Raw genomic sequence first — 23,337 nt, 5'->3', positions numbered from 1 at the left:
TTTTTTTAGTTACATGAAGCCTTCCTTGCTTTATCCAGAGGGATTTCTGGAAATCTTTGAGGACAAGGATATCTCCAAGAATAGAGGGTTAGACAGGGAGGTGGGACCTCTGTGTGATTTTATGTGAGATAGTTGGAATGGAAACTTGTGCCACTCTACACACTGGTTAAAATACATACAACTAATTCTCATTGCACTCTTCAGCTTGCCAAAGTGACCAATAGCCAGTGTTGGTTAGGATGGGCCAGACATTCCATATCCTGTTAGCTGTTGTGTAACTTTGTGAATTGCAGGGGGGCTGGTAAATTGGCAAAGTTTTTGGTAATTTATCCTGTGTGTGTGTGTGTGTGTGTGTGTGTGTGTGTAAGTATGTGTACAGAAACAAAGATGTCTATAATTATATATAAATAAAATGCATAAACATATACAGTTGGCTATTGAACAGTGTGGGTTTGAACTCTGTGGGTCTACTTTTATGTGGATTTTTTTTTCAATAAGTATAGTACAGTACTCTAAATGTATTCTTTATGATTTTCTTAACATTCTTTTCTCTAGCTTACTTTATTGTAAGAATACAGTATACAATACATGTAACATATAAATAATGTTAATCAACTGTTTATGTTAACAGGAAGGCTTCCAGTCAACTGTAGGCTAGTTTTGTAGCCAAGTTTTGGGGGGGTCAAAAGTTATATATGGGTTTTTGGTTACATGTTGTTCATGCATCAACTATATAAACATCCATATATACTTGAGTGTATATGGTACAAAAAAGTACAGTGACTTCATATCTACCTTAGGGTCCTAATTAATTAAAGTTTGGTAACAAATATACATAGGAGTACTAGGTAGCCATTAAAGAATTGGGCATTGCAAAATGTGCTGATAAGATGTTCAACATGTACTAAATAAATAAAATAAGGTAAAAAATAAAATTCATAGAAGTGAAGTAGTAGGAGCCTATGATATGGCTACAGTTAGTGTAAGAAAGTAACAACTTATGTATACATGTGTACATACAGCGCTTATATGTCTGGGGACAATTTGTGAAAGAATTCTTAAGATCCCTCTTGAGTTGGCACGGACTACACAAGTCTCTATGTAAGAAACTTAAACTTTTAAGTTTACAGTCTTTGGAATTTTTGAAACCTTTTTTGATAAGTCCATACTATTTTTTTTTTTTAAGTGAAAGCCATACAAGTTAACATTTGGAACCACATTATAAGGAGATTGAGGGGGTAGTGTGGGCACAGATCCTCACAAGAGGAGGTAATATAAAAAAGTATCCTTCTACTCTACAGAGTTGTATGCTTTTTATAGGGATTATTGGTCTGGTTCCATTGAAAGGGTCACAGCCTCCAAAGATTTGAGAATAAAGACCTCATGACACCATGAGCCCTGTCCTTGCCAGGTGTCTTATGCTCCTCAGAAGCCCATCTAGGGGACAGAACCTCCAGGGAGGAATGAATGGAAGGTGTTATCCTAACTCCAGAACATTTCCTCCAAGAAATGGGACTATCTAAACTCTGCTCATTGAGAGTCAGTATTATGCAGTGGTTAGAAGGGCAGGTTCAGGAACCAAATTGCTGGGTTCAAAATGCAGCCCTGTTATGGTCAAGTTACTTAATCCTTGCCTCAGTTTCCTGACATGTAAAATGGGGATAATACTACCTATTCCATTTGGAGTGGTGAGAACCAAATGAGTGGTTATTATGAGTAAAGAGCTCAGAGCTGTGGCTGCTCATAAGTACTAGAAAAATCCTTGTTGTTCTTGTCCCCTTGTTATTACTATTTGACTGGGCAGAAGTACTGAAATGCTTTAAAAATAATGATTAAAAATTTGGCCTTAACTTTTACATTTTATTTTACATAAGCTGCATTACACAGAACATATTGCTATGACAGTAAAACATAAGTGGAATATATATGCATTGACTCACTCTTATACACTTACTTATTTATGAAAGTATTGAAGAAATATGGTATCCAACTTACCTTTGTTTCTTTTCTCCTTAATGTCTCTTTTTTCCCTGGCTGCTTTTCAGATTTTTCTCTTTCTTACTGGTTTTAAAGAATTTGGTTGTGATTTGCCTAGGATTATGGGTTTTTTTTCCCACCATGTCTCTTGTATTTGGATCCATTGGGTTTTTTCAGATCTGTGGTGTTATAGTTTTCCATCAAATTTGGAAAAATTTTGGTCATGATTTCTTTAAGTATATTTGTCTTTTCTGCCAGCCCCAGTCCCCTGTCTCTGCTCTCCTGTGGGGACTCCAATTATACATATATTCTTCTCTTTCAAGTTGTCCCATAGTTTACTGATGCTCTGTTTAGCTATTTTTTAGTTTTTGTTCCCTTTTTTTTTTCATTTGGGACAATTTCTGTTTCTGCATCTTTAAGCTCACTTAGCTTTTCTTCTGCAGTGTCTAATCTGTTTAAACCCCATCCAGTGTATTTGTTTTAATTATCGATGTTGTTGATTTCATCAGTGGGACCCAGACTTCCTGTGTGTCTCTTTAGTATCTCCCATCATCATGGTCACGCTTTCCTCTGGATTTCTATATAGAAGAAATTGCCTTGTAATAGTGATTTTAATGCTTTTGTCTACTGATTTTATCATCTGTGTGATTTCTGGATCAGTGTCTATTGACTGGTTTTTCTTCTTATTGTGAGTTGTATTTTCCTGCCTCTTTTTTTTTTTTTTAAATTTTAGGATTGTCTTTATTATTTATTTTTTATTAACATATTTTATTAACATATTCTTTGCTTCAAGGGTACAGTTCTGTGAATCATCAGTCTTACACAATTCATAGCACTTACCATAGTACATACCCTCCCCGATGTCCATTCCCCAGCCACCCCATCTCTCCCACTGCCCCCTTTCCCTTCTTCTTTTTGATGGGATGCCAGACCCTGTGAACTTTATCTTGTTAGGTACTAGATATTTTTATATTCCTAAAAATATTCTTGAACTTTGTCCTGGCATGTGGTTAAGTTACTTTGAAATAGTTTATATTCTTTAGGTCTTGTTTAAAGCATATATATATATATATATATATATATATATATATCCTGGACTAAAAGGGCCATTAGTCTACTGTTAATTTTGTCCTACTACTGGGGCAAAACCTTTTTGAGAACTCTAACTAATGTTTCATGAATTATGAGGTTTTCTACCCTGGCATTTGGTAACAGGCTGTATGCCCAGTTATCTGTGAGCTCTGAGCACTCTTCTCGCTAAGGTCTTCTTGTCCTTGGGTAAGTTTCTCCAATGCCATGTGTTGACAAGGGTTCAGCTAAATGCTGGAGGGAGACCTCTGGCAGGTCGCTGAAGTCATATCTGTGTGCAGCTCACTCTGGCCCAGTACCCTGTCCATGGAACTGGCTTCCCCTCACTTCCCCTCAGGGCTCTGATTGCGTAACCATAGGGCTCAACTTCATTTCTTTTGTCTCTCACTCTTCTTCATTTCCTCATGTCTGGTGTCTTGAGAGCCATCTTTCCCACATATTTTGAATTGTTTCTGGTGGGAGAGTGAATATGCTCCCTGTCACACCATCTTGACCAGACTTGGAAATCACCCTGCGCTAGGCTTTAATTTTCAAAAAAAATCTGTAAACAGAAATTTAAAAAAAAAAAAAAGTCCTTGTCCACCTACTCCCAGTCTGAAATTCCAGAGGAAGCTACATTCAACTCTTCCAGGCATTTGTGTCCACATGTTGCACCTCTCACTGCCACTCTGCCTGGGGAGACGTTCTCTGACACTATGCTGTCTGAAACAACACCCTCGTTCAGCTCTGTGCCATTACCCTGCTGCCTTGTTCTCCCCAGGGCTTTTTATTTCCCGACTTCATTGTATTCATTCATATATTTATAGTCGACCTCCCTCACCAGGTGGGATAGATGCACCTGGAAGCCAGAGCTCTTGCCTCTGTTGTTCACTGCTGAATCCCCAGCAGCAACCCCTGAGTGCTTTGCAGCCCCTCAGTAAATATCTGCTAAATAAATGAATGAACGAATGAATGAATGAATACCAGATACTGTTGCATGCTTTCCCAGCATTTCTTGTGCTATCCCTACCTTAGAGGTAGGTAATAGCTACTCAGAGTTTGCCAAAAGAATAAAGCAGGAGAAAGATTTTCCAGGGAGCAGAGACAACATGTATCAGAAACTTACTAAAACAAAAACAAAACAAAAAACCCCAACAACAACCACAGAAAGAAACTATGGCTGTGGAATTCAGGAAAATAAGATTTATTACATTGGTTCCATTTCTTCCTTCACTTTGTCCTGGAAATTCTGATTAACCAACTTCCTTCCCAAGATATTAAATTTAAAAGAAGTCTGAACAATATAAGGGATATGGTACATTTTTGAAGTAGCAACAAAATAAAAATATTAGCATGAAAACGTACCACGCAGGTACATGTGTGGTGTGTGTGTGTGTCCAAATTGTCCCCCCACCCCCCATAAACTGAGTGACTGAAGAGTAACTGTGGAACTGGGTAATGGAGCCATCTGGTCGATAGAAGGGATGACATTCCATGAGGCAGCTGCTGTGTAATGTGTCTCATCCCTGGCCTTCAAGAGGGTGACCCGGTAGGTTGAGCCTTTCCGAGTCTTCAGCTTTCTACTTCTGTTGGCTTCTGCCACAAACATGCCAATTAAAGTGGTGGGTTTTATGATGACACCTCCCGTAACTGGACTCGGAGCATAACTTCATTTCTTTCCCGCTGTTCTGCAGATGGAAAGTACTTCTCCTGCTCCCACATTGTCCTGATTTAACTCTGGGGCCTGATGCTAAAAAGGCACTCTGTGTCCTATTAACCAAGCCTGTGTGTTGAAGCTGATCTTCTCATGTCCGTGTTTCTCAGGGTGTTTCTCTCCTCCTCTTCCTGGCAGCGTATTGGAGGGAGGGGAATTTTCTTTGGTGAATTAGTGAACAGAATATTTTTCTTAAAAATGGTAGACAGACATTCGAGACTGGGAAGCATATGGATCTGTTTTTAGAAGAGAGTATTTTCACAAATTGACCAAAGGAAAGTATTTTTTAAGGAGGTTTCTTAAAAAAACCAAATGTTAGTATAAGATACTGATTGAACTGGTAAATATTTACCAATTGTTTTAATAAAAGCAGGTTTCTGCAGCTGAGTCATATGACACAAGATTTTGTTTCTGATTCAAAAAAGTACCAATCTACAAATATATTATGCGTTTGATGATATAATTTTGTCTTTTCAAGAAAAGTCAGACGAGTCAGGGAAGAAGGTAGAGCCACAGGGAATGGAATGTCTTTTCATAATGTCAGTGTATGCCCTTGTGTTTCATGAGCTAACTTAAGTTTTCTTTAGAATTAAAGTCAGCATGCTTCTAATACTTTCTGCTGTCCTGTGACCTCAACTCTGGCTTTTTCCAGAAGAGCAACTGAAACAAGAAATTAGGCTTACAAACCCGTTGAACAATATCCATCATCTTGGCGTCGTCCACAACTTGCTCAGCAAAACAGGAGTCAAAGACACCTTCTTGAAAATAACAGATCACCTTCTCTTCCATTCTCACCCAGCGTCCTGCCCTTACCCCAGCTGAACATTGTGTTTTCATCAGCATTTCACAATGCTTCTCATCCCTTGCTCCCAGTCTTGACCCGCTGACCTAAGAAGCAAGAAAATGCCATGTTAGTGCCTACTAATTAGCACACTCAGAGAGCCTTTTCTTCTGGCCTTTCAACCTCCTGTCACTGGCATCATGCCGGGAAAATGAGCCTTTACTACATTTTCCCTGTTTTGCAAACAGCAGAATAAGACCCAGCTGAGACTAGAGATGAATATGCAGGTTAGGAAGGAATTAACCTAAAATGCACTGCCGTTTGCCTGATTGTCTTAGAGATGACACACCACGGCCGTCATCGTCCTCATACCTGAAATGCTGGGGCCCGTCCCTTCTCCCAGGCTCTCATTCTTGTCCGAATGCTTTATTTTGATACCATCATACCCATTTGATGAAACAATCGTAAAGGGAGGAATGCGCTCTGATTAGGACGTTAAGGAGCCCGTGAACGCGTTTCGGTTTCTGTTAGACACGTTAAGGGGATACTTCAGTTTGTACTAACTAAAGCATTTGGCCTGAGCGCTCATTAATCAGTGCTGTTGGCCCAGGGTCTCCTGAGCCTTCTGGGTTTTGGGGGATCAGCTACTGTAATTAAAGGGATGAAATATATCATGGTCACAAACTTACCACATCAGACGATTGAGGGTTTTGAACGGGTGGAATTAATCTTTTTTTATTTTTTTTTCTTCCTTAGGTGTTTAAGATAGAAGTGCTAATGAATGGAAGAAAACACTTTGTTGAAAAAAGGTACAGCGAATTTCATGCCTTGCACAAAAAGGTAACTTCCTCCCCCACCCTTTTTCCTTATACAGTAGATGCTGTACGGTTAAAACTGCTTTCTTTATTTTCTGAGAGCACGAATAGTTCTTGGCACAGTAGGATTTCTTTGATCGTGGATTAAGTTTTCTTTTCAATTATTTAGTCCCCTAAAAGTATGCTTCCTGAGGAGGTGGGTTTTCTGTTCAGATCTTTTACATAAATCAATGAGATTTACAAGCTTTTGCAGGAATTTGAGAGGTTCACAGAGAATCAGACTCAGACCTGACTCTTTCCATCAAGTAGACCTCAACGTGCTTTACAAGAAGGAGAGAAGGAAGCAGATGGTGATTGTATGGGGAGAAATTTATTAAAAGCAATGGACACTTACACGTTCCTGGAAAAGATAACATGTGGCGCGTATATTCAAGGACTCTTTGGTGAATATGTGTAAGGAGAACATATATCATTCTTTTTTTTTTTTCATATATCATTCTTTTGCATTGTAAAGACTTGACAAGATGGGTGTTCGAGTTCTTGGATTCATATTGTTACAAGTCTTAGAGAAAAGATACAAGAATACAGGAAGAGTGGCTGAGTTTGGGGAGAAAGAGTAAAGAATAGAAGGGTGAATATTTTTTTGTTTTCTACCAAAATTTAATGTTTTGCAGGTTAGGAATTATTACTGAGGGGCTGACATTATCTTGATAACTGGACCTAGTTCATGAATGTGTATACAAGTGTAAGTGTGTGCACGCACATGTAAATGTATGCCCTGATTCATTTTCTTCACTTCTGTCACTTTATTAGGTAAGAAGTTAGAAGGGAAGAAACTAAGTAAATATGTTAAGAAAGATAGTCTATTCTTTTAATTTCATTGAAGACCTCTTAAAGTTTCTGGGAACTGTTAGCACATAAATGACATGACAATGTGCTTATTCTGTACTAAAAGTTTCTTAGTGTTTCTTTAAAAATTAGATTTCCCACTTTTTTTTTTTCTTTAAGTCAGGAGAGTGGAATATTGAGTATAAACTTTAACAGGATATTACAGAGAAATTAGTGAAACTCTTTCCCTCTGTATACTTTTTTCTTATGATGGCAAGGGGTAATATACATGTCATTCTTCCGTTAAAATTTTGTTAAATCCAGCTTTGCTTCCAAAAGAAACAGTGCAGGTGGATATGGATTTAGACCAGATGTTGCCGTTAGCCTTTATAAAACTCCTACCCGGGGGTCTTAAAGGGGAACAAACTTGGAATCTGGGTCTCCATGCCTTCTTGAGGGATTGTTTTTGCTTGCTGGTGTTTCAAGGAACAGATTCTAGGGAGGTTTCTGCAGGGTACTGCATGAACTAAATTCCTACACTAAGATTAAAACCAGAGCCGCAACCCCTGCTCAGCCTTTCAAGAGCCAAGAATGGACCAAGGGGCCTGTCAAAGGCAGGCTCCCTTCCTCACCTCCCAAATCACCATGACCTTGACACAACCTTGCGGTCCCCACCAGATACTCCTCCACCAACTCCACACCCTGCACAGCAGGTGACTGACAATTAGGCCCACTGTGCAGCAGAGACTCCCATGCCACTCACCCCTGCAGGATCCTTCCTCCTGTTCTCTAACGGGATTTTATTTTCTGCCCAAGATTGATAGGCAGTTCTCAGAAAATCAGAGTCAGAAAAAATTTCTAGGTTGTCTCAGACTCTTCCCTCAAATTCTGCAGTTCCTGTTAATAATTTTAGCTATTCCTGTAATCATATCGGTAGGCCTATGAGAGTTGAGAGTAGAAATTCTCAAATTTCTCAATTTTGCATGTTTAAAACATCCTGACAGCCTGGTGGTGGGTATTGAGGAGGGCACGTATTACATGGAGCACTGAGTGTGGTGCATAAACAATGAGTCCTGGGACACTGAAAAATAAAATAAAATTAAAACATAAGATATAAAAATAAAAATAAAACATCCCGAAAAAGATGTAGAGATAAAAATAGCTTCATAAGTAGAGATAAAAATAGCTTCATAAGGCAGAGTTGTAGTTATGTGTTTACTTACTTCTACATTGTAGCACAGAAAGCAGCTGCCAGATGTCTCCTTTCCTTGTCCCAGTGCAATTGTATGTGGTCTGGCTTAAAGGTGACTATAGAAGATAGCTAAGTATAAATCATGGCAGGATGTGAAAAAAGCAGAAATCTGTAGCCTTGACTGGAAAACTGTGTTACGGATGAAAATCAGCAAAAAATTTGCTCAGGTTTTATTGCTTGCTACCATGATATGTATAGTTTGACTGTTTTATGACCATTTGGATACTCCTGATTACATATTTGAATTTTGTGATGTGTTTCAAGTGTTATATTTTTATATGTTTATGTTATTTTTTATATATGTATATTTCCTTTTTACATTCAGTCAAATCTCTTATTTAATCTTCCGGAAATACTCACCCTTTTTGGCAGTCTGTGCTGTTTGCTGGGTGGTCAGCGTCCTGGTCTTTCTGACATTTTACATTGTATTTCTTACTTGGTAAGCGTGTTTGGCCTATGTCCCCATGTTAATTCGAAAATGATGCATGAGTTCTTTACCAAGCGCTTTGCATCTTTAGAATAATGGGCACATAGCTCTTCTCCATACTCTAGAGGCAGACAAGTGTGCCTCCTGGCTTCTTGTCAGACTAATTTTGAGGCAGAAACTAAGACCGTTAACCCATTTCACAGTTCGTGTGGTCATCTAAGGAAAGTTCTAAATGATTATTACTTCCCCCCAATTTTTATAATTGTTGATATTAAAATACAAAGATAATATCCCAGTTGTTTACACATTTCTTAGGATTTCTTTCTATTTGTTGAAAACATTCAAGAGGTGGTTTTTTGTTTTTTGTTTTTCCTTTCCAATAAATTTTAGACTATAAACCTAAACTTCGCAAAAAGTTTGGGGTCAGGGAAGTTATCCATTGTTACTGACACATATTTCTACTATCCTACTATATATAATTCCTCTTTTCCTTTGTTTCTTTAAATTTTATTTTAAGATTTTATTTTTAAGGCTAAAATTAACAACTCAGGGAATGACAGATGCTGGCGAGGATGCGGAGAAAGGGGAACCCTCCTACACTATTGGTGGGAATGCAAGCTAGTGCAACCACTCTGGAAAACAGCATGGAGGTTCCTCAAAACTTGAAAATAGAGCTACCCTATGACCCAGCAATTGCACTACTGGGTATTTACCCTAAAGATACAAACATAGTGATCCGAAAGGCCAAGTGCTCCCGAATGTTTATAGCAACAATGCTCACAATAGCCAAACTATGGAAAGAACCTAGATGTCCATCAACAGATGAATGGATAAAGAAGATGTGGTATATATACACAATGGAATACTATGCAGCCATCAAAAGAAATGAAATCTTGCCATTTGCGATGACATGGATGGAACTAGAGGGTATCATGCTTAGCGAAATAAGTCAATTGGGGAAAGACAACTATCATATGATCTCCCTGATATGAGGAAATGGATAGGCAACGTGGGAGGTTTGGGGGGAGGAAAAGAATAAATAAAACAAGATGGGATCAGGAGGGAGACAAACCATAACAGACTCTTAATCTCACCAAACAAACTGAGGGTTACTGGGGGGAGGGGGGCGAGAGGTGGGGTTATGGACACTGGGGAGGGTATATGCTGGGGTGAGTGCTGTGAAGTGTGTAAACCTGGCGATTCACAGACCTGTACCCCTGGGGCTAATAATACATTGTATGTTTATAAAAAAATTATTTTAAAAAATCATCACAAGGAAAAAAAAAGATTTTATTTTTAAGCAATCTCTACACCCAACCTAAGGCTCAAAATTGCAACCCTGAGATTAAGTCAGTTACTCCACTGACTGAGCCAGCCAGATGCCCCTCTTTTCTTGAATCTTTTCTATTAGTAAAGTAAATGCTTCTGTACTAACTGTGTTCCGGCATGGTGATAATTCTAGTGCAGAAGTTCAGTGTGTAGTTCTTTAGAGCCAGAATGTTCCTGAGCCTGCCTTTACCTCTTCCTGGATCTTAAGTCCTTGGAGCAAATTGCATGGTCTTCCTAAGTGCATGTGTAGGATAGGAATAATGACAGTACTAACTTCATAGGGTTACTGTATGAGCTAAAGGCGATTGTATGCATCACCTGGTTCATTTTCAATCATTTTTAAAAGATATTTATTTGAGAGAGAGAGAGTAAGAATAAGAGAGCACACGCAGGGGGAGCGGCAGAGGGAAGAGCAGGCTTCCCCGCTAAGCGGGGAGCCTGATGCGGGGCTCTATTCCAGGACCCTGAGATGATGACCGAGCCAAAGGCAGACACTTAACCAACTGAGCCACCCAGGCTCCCTGGTAAATTTCCAATTCTTGATAGCCTTCATAAGATCTAATCTTTTCTGTACTCGGGATGGTTTCCTCACACTCCATGATAAAAAGAAGCATTCTCTATCAAAGGGTTTGCATGTTTTTATAGCCCCTGATGTATATTGCCAAATGATGCTTCAAAATGGTTATAGCAGATTTATAATGCAACTGGCATATTTGAAAGTATCACAAACTCTTACCAGGTTTGAATATTACCCTCCCCCACCCCCGAAATTATATTGTGTATGTGGCCTTGCTGCTGTTTTCCTTGGTAGGTCTTCAGGTTGTTGATTAGACATTGTCGGCCCTCTTTTGGAATTGTCTTTCTGCGGCGGTCTCCTTTGTTCTTGCCCATTCATTTGCGTGGCTTGTTAATAAAACATTCGCCATTGGCTGAAAGTAGTTTTCATGCAGGACCTCGTGGCTATGACATTTATTTTAACTTACAAAAGCTTTAAATTGGTATGCTATCTGTTAGGTCAGTTCTCCCTCTCTGCGATTTTGGGTCACATCAGTCATCCAGAGCTATGAAGAGTATTTGATTCCTTTTTCTTTGAGCTTTTCCTGGTGGGTGTGTTTCATGGCAGGCGCTTTGAACCCCCGGAATCAGCACAGCATTGACGGACGTGCAGATTCTGGGTATTACCCAGCCAAGCCCAGTTGTCTGCCTGTTCAACCAGCATCCCACATGACGAGGCATCCCAGTGCCTCTTGAAGTCTGACAGGTCCTATTGTGTGGTTCTATTTTTAGTCGCTTCTCTTCAACAACCCTCCGCACCCACCCTCTCCCCATTACAGGCACTGAAGCCACAAGGTCTGAAACCCTGAGGTGTCTCTCACGCCTTTCTCTTACCTCCTGTATTCACAGGGTCATCAAGTCCCATTGATTGAGTCCCCTGAGTCCTCAAAATTTGTATACTATGCACCGTTTAACTTATCCCTTTCTCCTCTGCCCTCCCAAGCCAATGTCTTACCATTTTATAAGCATTGCTCTGTTTCTGATCCTTGTCTTCTGATTCACCCTTTGGTGCAGATCAGTTTCCCCAAAGCACCATTTCATTCCATTCTTCATTCTTTCCTTCTTCATTCCCAAATACATTGCAGTGGGTCTGTGTTGTCAACCATATCATAGACCTTGACCCTCAAGGCCAGTAATCTTAGACTCTCTATATTAGTTTCCTAATTAGTTCCTCCTGGGAGGCTCTGGAAGAGAATTGTTTCCCTGCCTTTTCCAGCTTCTGGAAGCTGCTCAGTCTGCGGTTTGTGGCCTCTTCCGTCTCGAAAGCCAGCAGTCAGTCCCCTGCAGGTTCTGTTTCTGTCTTCTTCTGTCCCGTCCTCACATCTCCCCTCTCTGACGGGGACACTTCAGCCTCTCCCTTGAGGTTACCTTGGCCGTACCTGCATAATCCCAGATAATGTCTCCATCTCAAGAGGCTTGATTTAATCCCACCCTTCAGCCACATACTGTGACACGGTGTCAGGTTCCGAGGACCCAGAGTGGACATCTTTGGGGAGAGCCATTATTGTGTCAACCACAATCCTGTTTTCTGGTCGACCTTATTTCCCACTTTCTCATAAGAAGACAGCAATGGCCACCAAGCCAATCTCCCCATTCACTCCAGTGTATGAAAATCACTTTTTCTGCCTTTGCTATGCCGTGTGGCAAAGAGGTCATTAAAACTTGGTTGTCCCTAAGTCTTGTCCAACTAGAAGACTCATTTTTTATAAAAGGAACCACATCTTATCTTTTGTATCTTCCTCACTGCCTGCTAGTGTTGGGCTCTTATTGGGCAGTATTTGGCAAATGGGATGTTTGGAGGATATTATGCATATTTATGAATTACTGGAGGAATAATTGGGGTGAAAATCCTGGTGACACGGAGAGCCTTCAGCTTGCACATGCTTCCCCTGTGCCCCTGCGACCTCAGCCCACATCCCCTAGAGACAGGCAGTTGGAGTGGCGGTCCTTGAGAACAGCTCTACCTCCTTTAGCTCCCTAAGCCTACGATCATGGGAGTGGGGAGACCAGCCTCGCCGGCAGGACCAGCTGCTGAGTCTGTGCCTCCCCGGCTGTTGGCTCTCAGCTCCAAGCCTGGAGGTCTCATGGAAATAGGGAGCTGGTTCATTTCTAAATAAACTGCCTCTTTCTTGCCTCCTTTTGGCTTGAATAAAATGTTACATTCTTGTATTCGAATTAACGAAGTACACATTTCAGAGGAACCCCAGAGCTGCCTTATGGGGTTAAACCAGGAGCATGACACCATGGCTTGTGTTTCTAGAGGGAACTCTAGGGGCAGAGGGAGGCCAAGGTGGAGTGAAAGATTGACTTTTACCCTAAAGGCTCCCCCCTCTTCCCTTTTTTGTTCCATTTCCATCTTTTTATTCATGTGCTCTGGAAAGTATCTGTGTTCCTTTCTGGAAAATGGTCACTCTTGGTGTGCCTGGGTGCCTGAGCACCCCACTCTTGGTTTTGGCTCAGATCATGATCTCAGGTCCTGGGATCCAGCCACACGATCGGCTTAGAGCTCAGCAAGGAGTCTGCTTGAGATTCCTTTGCGCTCCTGGTTCTTCTGCTCCTCCCCAACACTCATGCACTCTCTTTCTCTCTCTCTCTCTCTCTCAAATGAATAAATAAATAAAATCTTAAAAAAAAAAGAAGAAAGAAAGAAAACGGTCACTATCACCAGTGTGTAAATGGCACATCTGCGTGGAGTAAGTTCTGTGTATTCTCTTCTCATGGTATGAAAAAGAAAGAGAGGGACGCCTGGCTGACCGGCTTGGTCTATGGAGCCGACAGCTCTTGATCCCCGGGTTGTGAGTTCAAGCCCCACGCCGGGTGTAGAGATGACTTGAAAATAAATAAATATATAAAATCTTCACACACACACACAAAAACCCCAAAAAAATACAAAGGAAAGGGAGTGATCGCCCCACGTGAAGGCGACAGCTTGCTGTATTGTGGAATTTGGGGACTGTCGTTGTGGACCAGAAAGGCCACGTGGCCGGACGCAGCCTGGCCGAAACAGTAAATCATCGGAGGGAGTGGCAGACGAGTATTTATCTTATGAGCAGCTGAGCCCTGCTGGAAACATATTGTCTTGGGTTTGTCTCTCCTCATCTAAAGCCATTCATTACTCACCTACAAATGCTGTCACAGGTCCCCGCAGCTACGATGATCGGTTTCCTGCACACTCCTGACGTAAATAAAAAGGAAAAGTGTTTTCAGGACTGTATCTTCAAGATTTTTTTAAAAAAGAGAGAGAGGGAGAGACAGATAATGGAGTTGATTTTCTATTTTACAGTGTAAGCCATGTCATGATTCAGTAGTTCTAAAGGCAGTTTCCTTTAGCTTTACCCTGGAACGGAATAAGCTTATTACCACAGAATAATTGAGCATTTTGGGCTTTCTTCCTGTTTGAGAAATACCTCAAATGGTAGAGAGGTGAGAGAAGTATTTATTTCCTTACAGACAGTCATAAATTGTTTCTCTCTCCTCTGTTCCTCCTTCTCCCCCCCCTTCCCCTCTTACCTCAATATTGGATCAGTCTCATCAGTAAATGAACATGGCATAGGATTTTCTATTTAACACAATAAAACCCACCTTTGAGGGGCACCTGGGTGGCTCAGTGGTTTAACGCCTCTGCCTTCAGCTCGGCTCAGCGGGGAGCCTGCTTCCCCCCCCCTCTCTGGAAGGCAGCTATGCTCACCACTATACCACCAACGCCCCCCCCCCCCCGCCTGCCTCTCTGCCTACTTGTGATCTCTCTCTCTCTGCCAAATAAATAAAATCTTTAAAAAAAAAATTTAAAAATAGAAAACCCCACCTTTGACTCCACACTTCTCTCCCATGTTGCCCCCCATTACTCTCCTTTCTTGGCAGAATTCCTTGACAGAGGAGGCTCTGGTTTCCCACTTCTTACTCGCTCTTTACCCTCGCTGGGTGCAGCCTGACCGTGCCCACTTCTTGGAACACTTTGCTGCCCAAACCTGTGGTTTCCACCCCTGCTCCGTGAGGGACTGCCTGCTTTTCCACCCTGCCCCTTGACGTTGGGGGCTCTCAGCCCTTGGATCAGTGCCCCATTGGAGTGGAACAGATCACCACACACTCAGCAACATAAAGCAAGATGACTGTATCCGCTCGGAGTTTCTTTGGGTCAGGAGTCTGCAGTGCAGGTTTACTGGGTTCTCTGCTTAGGGCCTCATCATGCCGACATCTGGTGTCGTCAAGGCTTTGTTCCCATCTGGGCTCAGGGTCCTCTCCCAAGCTCATTTTGGGGAGACTCTGTTTCTTGCTGTTGTGGGACTGAGGCCCCTTTTTGCTTGCTGACTATTGGCCAGGGGTAGCTCTCAGCTCTTTGAGGCAACCCCCAAGTCAAAGCCATGGGGCTATAATATGGCAAAGCCTGAGGTCTGCTAGGACTGCATCTCATAAAAGGTAACCTGCTCAAGGGAGTGACTATCCCCCACCACATTCACAGATGCTGTCTGAATCCAAGGGAAGGGATACTATAGCACATGGACCAAGAGACAGGGGTCTGGGGGGTTGTTCTTGTATTCTGCCATTGCTATAATTTTTTTTCTGTCTGTGCCAATGGAGAAATTCACACTGTCATCTAGTTCCATGGTTCTGGATTCCACTTAGAGATCCAGTGCCCAGATCTATGAACCATGAAAGACTATGGACTCTGAAAAACAATCTGAGGGTTTTGAAGGGGTGGGGGAGTAGGAGGTTGGGTGAGCTTGATGGTGCGTATTATGGAGGGCATGTAGTGCATGGAGCACTGGGTGTGGTGCATAAACAATGAATTCTGGTACACTGAAAAGAAATTTTAAAAATTAAAAATTAAAAAAAAAAAAGAAAAAAAGAAGAGTAGAAAAGTAAATCTGTCTTGTTTTTTATCTACCTGCCTACCAGTTCTCTCTATTTGCGTGCCCGGTGGGCCTCCTGTTAAAATCACCAGAAGCAAACAATGGATTCCTTTATGCCAAGATTATTTTTGGTTGGATATAACAGAAAGTTGACTAGGTTTCTTAAACAAGTGAGAGATGATTCTCATCCAGCAACAAAACTAAAAGCAGGCAGGTCAAGTTGATGTAGTAACTCTGCAGTATCCATGTTCCAAGCTCCTTTTTTTTCTTTTTTAACCTTTGCACCTGCTTTGCATCCTTCTGGTTATAATGTAGCTGCTGTCCCTCCAACCTTGTTTCTGCATTTCTGTCAGGATGAAGGGCCATTTTCTTTTTTTCTTTTCTTTCTGTCTTTCCTTTTTTTTTTTTTTCTTTTCCTCTTCCTTTTTCTTTTCTTTGTTCTGAGCATCTTTTCTTTCTCCCTACCCCTACAGAGCCTCTACTTGTCCTATTTCCACTGTCAGAACCATAGATAGCATAGATAGCCTAAATCACCCTGGTCTTTTGCCTGGATTTCTTCAGCAGAAGCTTCTGACCGGTCTCCCCACATTGACTTCTGCCCTCTTACAGTGCATCTTGCTTATGAAATCTAGCATGACCTCCTTAAAGTAAATTTCTATGAGGTCATTCCCTTGTTGAAGACATTGACTAAGCTTCCCATACAAAATGAACACAATTTCCTACGTAACCTCCAAGGCCCTACAGTGTGCAGTGCTGCCGCCTCCCTGAACCCGTCTCCTGGCTGTGTCCCGAATACCAGGCGTGGCCCCTGCTTCCCATTGCTCCATCTGCTGTAACGTTCCTTCGCCAGCTCCTTGCCTGGCTCCCCACCTGCGTGATTCCCATCACTCCTCAGACATTCCCACCTCACACAGTCCTTCCGCTCCCACCCCTTTCTGTTACTATCTGCGCCCACCCTGTTTTATTACCTCATGTATTGTTTCTCGTCTTTTCCTGGTATGTGAGCCCCACACGCACCAGGAGTGTCTCTAGCACTGGACTAACATGGAGGAGAGGCTCAGTGTCTTCTGCTCCATGACTGCCTTCAAGGGCTCTTGTTCCCCCCTGGAACTGATCTTTTCTAATAGAGGATTATCTCTTTGATCATTCGTCTTCCCCGTATTATCTACTGCACGAAAGCAACCTTCTCCCAGAAAGTCCTCTCTCCAAATCTGCTGTCCGGCAATTCCCTTCCTCACACGGATGGGGCAGAGCTTTGAGTCCTGATCCTCTTCTTTTTCTTCTTTGCTTTCAGCTGTTTTCGGGAGTTACAGCCTCAGCGTCCTTTGTATAGAAGAAGCCGTAGAAGGTCAAGGTGCCCAGTGGGTTCTTAATCTGAAGATCTGTATGAAGTCACATAATTCTTCCATCATTTCTTTGAGAATTTCTTTTCTCCTTTATGGAATGCTTATTGATTTTTTAAAAATTAAACTTCCTGGATTAATCCTCATGGTGTTTTTCTTTTCACCTAACTTTGCTCTCACTCTCTTTTGTTGTACGGTTTGAGAGACGTCCATGATTGTATGTTCTACCCCTTTTAATTTTTTACGTCCATCTCGTGTTTTTTTAATTTTCTAAAAAAAAAAACTCATTCTTTTTTTTTTTTGTAATAGCAACCCCTTCTTGTTTTATAGAAGCAATATCTTCTCAAAAAAAAAAATAAATAAATAAAAAAGAAGCAATATCTTCTCAAATCTCCCTGCAGGTACTAAGTAGATATTAAAGATCTCCTCTGTTACTTGTTTTCTGTGGAGTTCATTGTTCCACTTGTTTTTCTTGTTCTTTCTTCTTTGTAGTGCTGTCTTTGCTGAAATAGCTAGCCTCAGTTGCCCATCCAACTAGAGGAATTATTCTTGGTCTTTGTCACTGGTACCTCTGACTTGGGTATGCTTGCCTGGTCCCTCTGTAGGGTGTGTTAGCTGGAGGGGCGTCATCATAGGGAGTGAGAGGAGAGAGCCAGCTGTTAGAGTGGGGTCCCCACGGCAGGAGGAGTAGAATGGGATGCCATCATTCTGCCCGTATCTTTCATTTGTTTTCCTGAGGGACACTGCCCCTTTTTTATGGGGTAGGGGTATGAGTACTAGAGATGCAGCCTGGTTGCTAGCCCCTTGCTTATGGAGGGTAATGGTAGAGTGTCCATTGGCACAAACCATGATGTTGTGTCATCCCAGTTCTTGGCTCTGCCCTCCTCTTACACCAGTCCCGAGCACAAATCTCTCAAGTCTGCTGAGCAAGGGTCTCCACTCTTTGCGATTCCTTTCTTGAGGTGGCCTGGCCAGGGGCTTCCTCCCCTCTGTTTTCTTCATTGACATACTCCTGCTTTCTGTCTTGTAGAAAGTTCTTAATCTCCTGGTAATTACTTCTTCTCTGCCCCTTTGCTTTCATTCTTCTATGTCCCATTACCTTTGGCTTTTTGCCTTTTTTTTTTTTCCTTTCTTTTTTGGAAGTCTATCAGAATTAAATTCAGGTACATAAAACAGAAAGTCCAAATACCAGTACCCCTCCCTTGCTTCTAGGACCTGTAATAAATCTTGTGACTCTGTGTCCCTTCTGTGGGTATAATGACTGTACCTTTAGTCAAAATAAGCCTGTGGGGTTCATTTCCCCATTGTAGGAGCTCAGATGCTTAGGGCTTGTGCCCCTCCCTCAGCAGGTCATAAGCTATATATTCTTTTTTTTAAGGTTTTCTTTTCTTTTCTTTTTTAATAAGATTTTATTTATTTAAGCATGTGTGAGAGAGAGAGAGCAAACACAAGCAGACAGAGAGACAGGCAGAGGCAGACAGAGAGAAGCAGGCTCCCTGCTGAGCCGAAAGCCTGATATGGGACTCCAACCCAGAACCCTGGGATCATGACCTGAGCTGAAGACAATGGCTTAACTGACTGAGCCACTCAGGCATCCCTAATCTGTATATTCTTTTTTTTTTTTTTTTTTTTTTTTAAAGAGAGATCACAAGTAGGCAGAGAGGCAGGCAGAGAGAGAGAGAGAGAGGGAAATAGGCTCCCTGCTGAGCAGACAACCCTATGCGGGGCTCCATCCCAGGACCCTGAGACTATGACCTGAGCTGAAGGCAGAGGCTTAACCCACTGAGCCACCCAGGCGCCCCACTAATCTGTATATTCTTAATCAGCTCTGGCTTCTCACTGCAGTCTCAGTAAGTTTTCCAAGTTTTTAATTAGAACATTAAACTTCATTCTGCTTTAGTGTATCAGTTTCAATATTGCTGCTGTAACATATTAACATAATCTTAGTGGCTTAAAACAAGACAGATTTACTTTTCTACTCTTCTTTTTTTTTTTTTAATTTTTAATTTTTAAAATTTCTTTTCATTGTACCAGAATTCATTGTTTATGTACCACACCCAGTGCTCCATGCACTACGTGCCCTCCATAATACCCACCACCAGGCTCACCCAACCTTCCACCCCCGCCCCTTCAAAACCCTCAGATTGTTTTTCAGAGTCCATAGTCTTTCATGGTTCATCTCCCACTCCAATTTCCCTCAACTCCCTTCTCCTCTCCATCTCTCTATGTCCTCCATGTTATTCCTTATGCTCCACAAATAAGTGAAACCATATGATGATTGACTCTCTCTGCTTGACTTATTTGACTCAGCATAATCTCCTCCAGTCCCGTCCATGTTGATACAAAAGTTAGGATGTTTATCCTTCTTGAGGTCAAAAGTCTGAAATGAGTTTCACTGGGCTAAAATCAAGGCATCACGAGACTGAAGGGAAGCATTCGTTCCCCTTCCTTTCCAGCTTCTAGAGGTCACCGGGGCTCTGGACCCTTCCTCTGGGTGGAAGCCAGCCATGTAGCATCTTCCAGACTCTCCCTGACTCTGACCTCCTGCTTCCGCCTTACAAGGAATTTTACTATTACACTGAGCCCACCTGGATCATCTAGGAGAGTCACTCCATTTTAAGACCCCTAATTTAATCACCTCTGCGAAGTGGCTGGCCTTGTAAAATAAAGTAACATTCACAGATTAGGGTGTCAATGTCGTAGACAGGCTGTGCCTACCACAGGCAGCTCTAACTCAAGTCCCAAAAGAATTTTCCTTTTTTATGTGGTTCCTTCAGACTGCTGCCCAGAAAGGCTTAGCAGAGAACCATGATTTTTCTTGAACAGATTTTGGACCTAATTCTTAGGAGCATTGGAAGCATCAGTCTTTCTCTTTTAAAAAGCTAAAGTTCATTCTGTTCCAGACTTTTGAGAAACTTTCCAAATGGTGTGGTCTAGTTTGCATGGCATTTCCAGCAGGATGGTTATAAACATTGCATTTTATTTGACTTTTTACATGAACTTATATGTAGAAAGTCTTTTCATCAGAAAAGTATTTCTTCTGAGCAAAATTTCTTTCTATTAATTGATTTTGGAAATTCTAAACTACTTTACCTCCATATTGATGCACTCACTAAACTTTTCTTTTTTTGCATTTACTGAACATAAAATTTTTCAGAAAAAAATAATTCTAGTGTGAAATACTAGATGATACCCAACCATAACTACTACCAGAAACCCCAAACTCTTATTCTGAAACCAGAACATTTAGGATAGCTAAATAATTTTTTTAAAGATTTATTTTATTTTATTTTATTTGAGAGAGAAAGAGACTCTCCGGCAGGCTCTGCTGAGCAGGGAGCATGACACAGAGCTTGATCCCTGGATCCTGAGATCAACCTGAGCTGAAACCAGGAGTCAGACCCTCAACCAATTGAGCCACCCAGGCGCTGCTGAGAACTTTTTAACAAAATTTAAATATAATTACATTTTCTTCTGTCTTTTTATTGGAGATAGTAGTGGTTCATTTTCTTTTATTGGTCTTCCCCCCCTCAAAGAATGTGTTTATAGCTGAGACATTTTTTTCCCCTGTTTCTGTCTTTATAGCTGAAGAAATGTATAAAAACTCCAGAAATCCCTTCTAAACATGTTAGGAACTGGGTCCCAAAGGTATTGGAACAACGGCGACAAGGTTTGGAAACATACTTACAGGTAAGACGTGTTTAGATCTTCAGTTAATACAATGTAGCTTAAATAAACTTGTATCTCAATATTCTCACAACTTATGGTGAGATGCTAAGTACATCAAGCAGTCAAACATTCTCGATTAAAATAAGAAAGGCTTAAAATTATAAATATGTTGTTGGTTCTTTTAGCTTTAATCAGCTTCTAATTGTAATAATGTGAATGGAGGAAGTGAAAAGTGCGTGTCACTGTAAAAACCAATGGAGAGAGGGTCTGTCCATTTTTTCAGTTCAACTCTACACATTACTGTGTCTTTGGGGTTTTGTTTTGTTTTCTCTCCAAGAATTGTTGCTTTCTCCTAGCATTTGCCGAGCTATGGGGTTTGGGTTGCTGGGGACATAGAGAAACTGAATTTTCATTGGGTCTGGCTAGTCCATCTGTGGAATCATGTTGAGAATTGAAGTATAAAAATTGCCTCTGATGAAGGACCAACCTTGAAAATTAGAATGTGTGCTTTTAAAAGAATGTGTTCACGTGCTCTTTTCTGCCACTGAGAGGAGCAAGCAGAACTATGGAAGTTGGAGGATAAGACAACAACTTGTCTGGAGTAAAAAGGAAAAGCAAAAGGAAGGTTAGAACAATGTCATCTTCACTGTTTTGCTTTTTTTTTTTTTTTTTAAGATTTTATTTCTTTATTTGATGGAAAGAGAGAAAGAGCAAGCACAAGGGGAACACAGGCAGGGGCAGTGGCAAGCAGAGGGAGAAGCAGGCTCCCCGCTGAGCAGGGAGCCTGATGCGGGACTCGATTCCAGGACCCTGGGATCATGACCTGAGCCGAAGGGAGAGTGTTAACTGATGGAGCCACCCAGGCACCCCTGTTCGTTTCTCGGCTTTAAAATACAGAGGGCAGGGGCACCTGGGTGGCTCAGTGGATTAAAGCCTCTGCCTTCAGCTCGGGTCATGATCCCAGGGTCCTCGGATCGAGCCCCGCATTGGGCTCTCTGCTCAGCAGGGAGACTGCTTCCTTTCCTCTCTCTCGGCCTGCCTCTCTGCCTTCCTGTGATCTCTGTCAAATGAATAAATGAAAAAAAAAATCTTAAAAAAAAATAAAATACAAAGGGCAGAGGCTTAGTATGAATATTCTATGTCCTAGTTGATCCGCAGAGCACCACAGAGGGCAGGTGCTGGGACGGCTCAGGCCAGGTGCTCAGCCACGACACTGATCCCCTGAGAGAGATGTGTGGGACCCAGTGAGTGTGGCCGAGGGGATGAGGAAGAGAAGAGCTGGACCTCACCCAAGGATTACGGCTTAGCCATGATGATCTCTCCCTCTGAGACATGTGATGTCGCAGAAACAGCAGCTCATACTGTGCTTTCCACGAATAATACCGCGCGACCCCTTTAAACTTTCACGCCAGAATAGATGCTGTGTAGACCGGTCACTGTTGGCTCTGGGAAGCCAGCACATGGTGCGCGTGACAGACCTTCTGGGCGGTTGTGCCTGAATCGCTCTCTGTTAGAAGTTGTGGAGAAGCTGGCCCCGCAGGCTTGTACTCGGTGGTAAATTCAGATGACTCTCTCCCAGTACAAAGATGCCAGGAGTCTCTTGGTGGCCTTGTCTAGTCTTCCTGTCTTGACAGCGTTCAGCAAGGAAAGCTGACGCGCTGAAGGCCTGGCGAGCATCTGAGAAGGGTTGTCTGTACTGTTCTTGTGCTGCTTTGGGGCGCTGTGGATAGACCCTTCCATGTGTCTCTCTGGAAGCGGGAGATGAAAGGAGACAGGGCCACAGATGACAGGACCGTGTGTGGCGGCATTTTTGAGGCTGTGTATACGGGGCTGTGAGACTTCCAGAGATCCTGGCAACACTGTCGGGCAAAACCAAACCCAAAAAACCACGAGACTTTAGATGTTGTATGCAAAGGGTAAGAATTCATGTTCTCTGTAATTAAATGAAATAGGTAAACAATGCATGCTTATAGGCCACATTTTCCACAGATATTGTATATCTTCAGGCTTTCGCTGTGAAGCGTGCTCCTCTTTTTCGTCCCGCTGAATTTGACACATGACTTCCATTACCCCTCAGTGTAAACAGTTTAAGTTTGTACTTTGAATGTAAATATGCAGATAAAATCATCTGGCACAGAGAGGAGTTTACAATGACTCTCAAATTGAGCTTAGAATTTTCTATTCTCAGAAATAGGGCTTGAAAGATGTGGTTGGGGACGGAGAGGGCTTGCTTCTTGTCGTGCATTTAATATTCATTTTCTTGTCGCTCGGGTCCCCGAGGAGGTCTAAGGAGCTCTCTCGTCTCCCTTCTCTTCCTGATTCCGTTTGCGGGCAGTGGGCGTTGGATGGAAGTTGTTGCAAAGATGAGTGGGAATGCTTTATCAATGTCAAATGAGATGAAAACCCTGGGTCGCATGTCAGTTTGGGATACCTTTTGATGTTCAAGTCTCTGTAGGAGTAAGACAGTCTCGGCGTGCGCTGGACAGGATGGCCCTGTTCTGGCCTGTAAAACTGAGAAGGTGTTCACACCCCACTGCCGTAGCACCTAAAGCTCCCGGTGACGTTAGAATGTTTTCTGTTCCATGGGGCGCCTGGGTGGCTCAGTGGGTTAAAGCCTCTGCCTTCGGCTCAGGTCATGATCCCAGGGTCCTAGGATGGAGCCCCGCATCGGGCTCTCTGCTCAGCAGGGAGCCTGCTTCCCCCTCTCTCTCTGCCTGCTTCTCTGCCTA

General features: G+C 42.2%; 1 protein-coding gene across 2 annotated transcripts in view; it reads left to right on the top strand.

The window, feature by feature from the left end:
* SNX24 (sorting nexin 24) overlaps positions 1-23,337 on the top strand; it is a 161,891-nt gene that overhangs the window by 80,293 nt on the left and 58,261 nt on the right. For both annotated transcript variants that reach the window (XM_059175744.1, XM_059175745.1), the window contains 2 exons: positions 6,297-6,380; positions 20,525-20,629. In XM_059175744.1, the coding sequence (XP_059031727.1) occupies positions 6,297-6,380; positions 20,525-20,629 (189 nt within the window). The remainder of the gene's footprint in view (positions 1-6,296; positions 6,381-20,524; positions 20,630-23,337) is intronic.

This window comes from Mustela lutreola, chromosome 5 (genome assembly GCF_030435805.1).
Source record: "Mustela lutreola isolate mMusLut2 chromosome 5, mMusLut2.pri, whole genome shotgun sequence".
In the NCBI taxonomy this organism is placed as follows: Eukaryota; Metazoa; Chordata; class Mammalia; order Carnivora; family Mustelidae; genus Mustela; species Mustela lutreola.
Note: the sequence above shows the minus strand (reverse complement) of the source record. Positions and strands in the feature narration are given on the sequence as shown.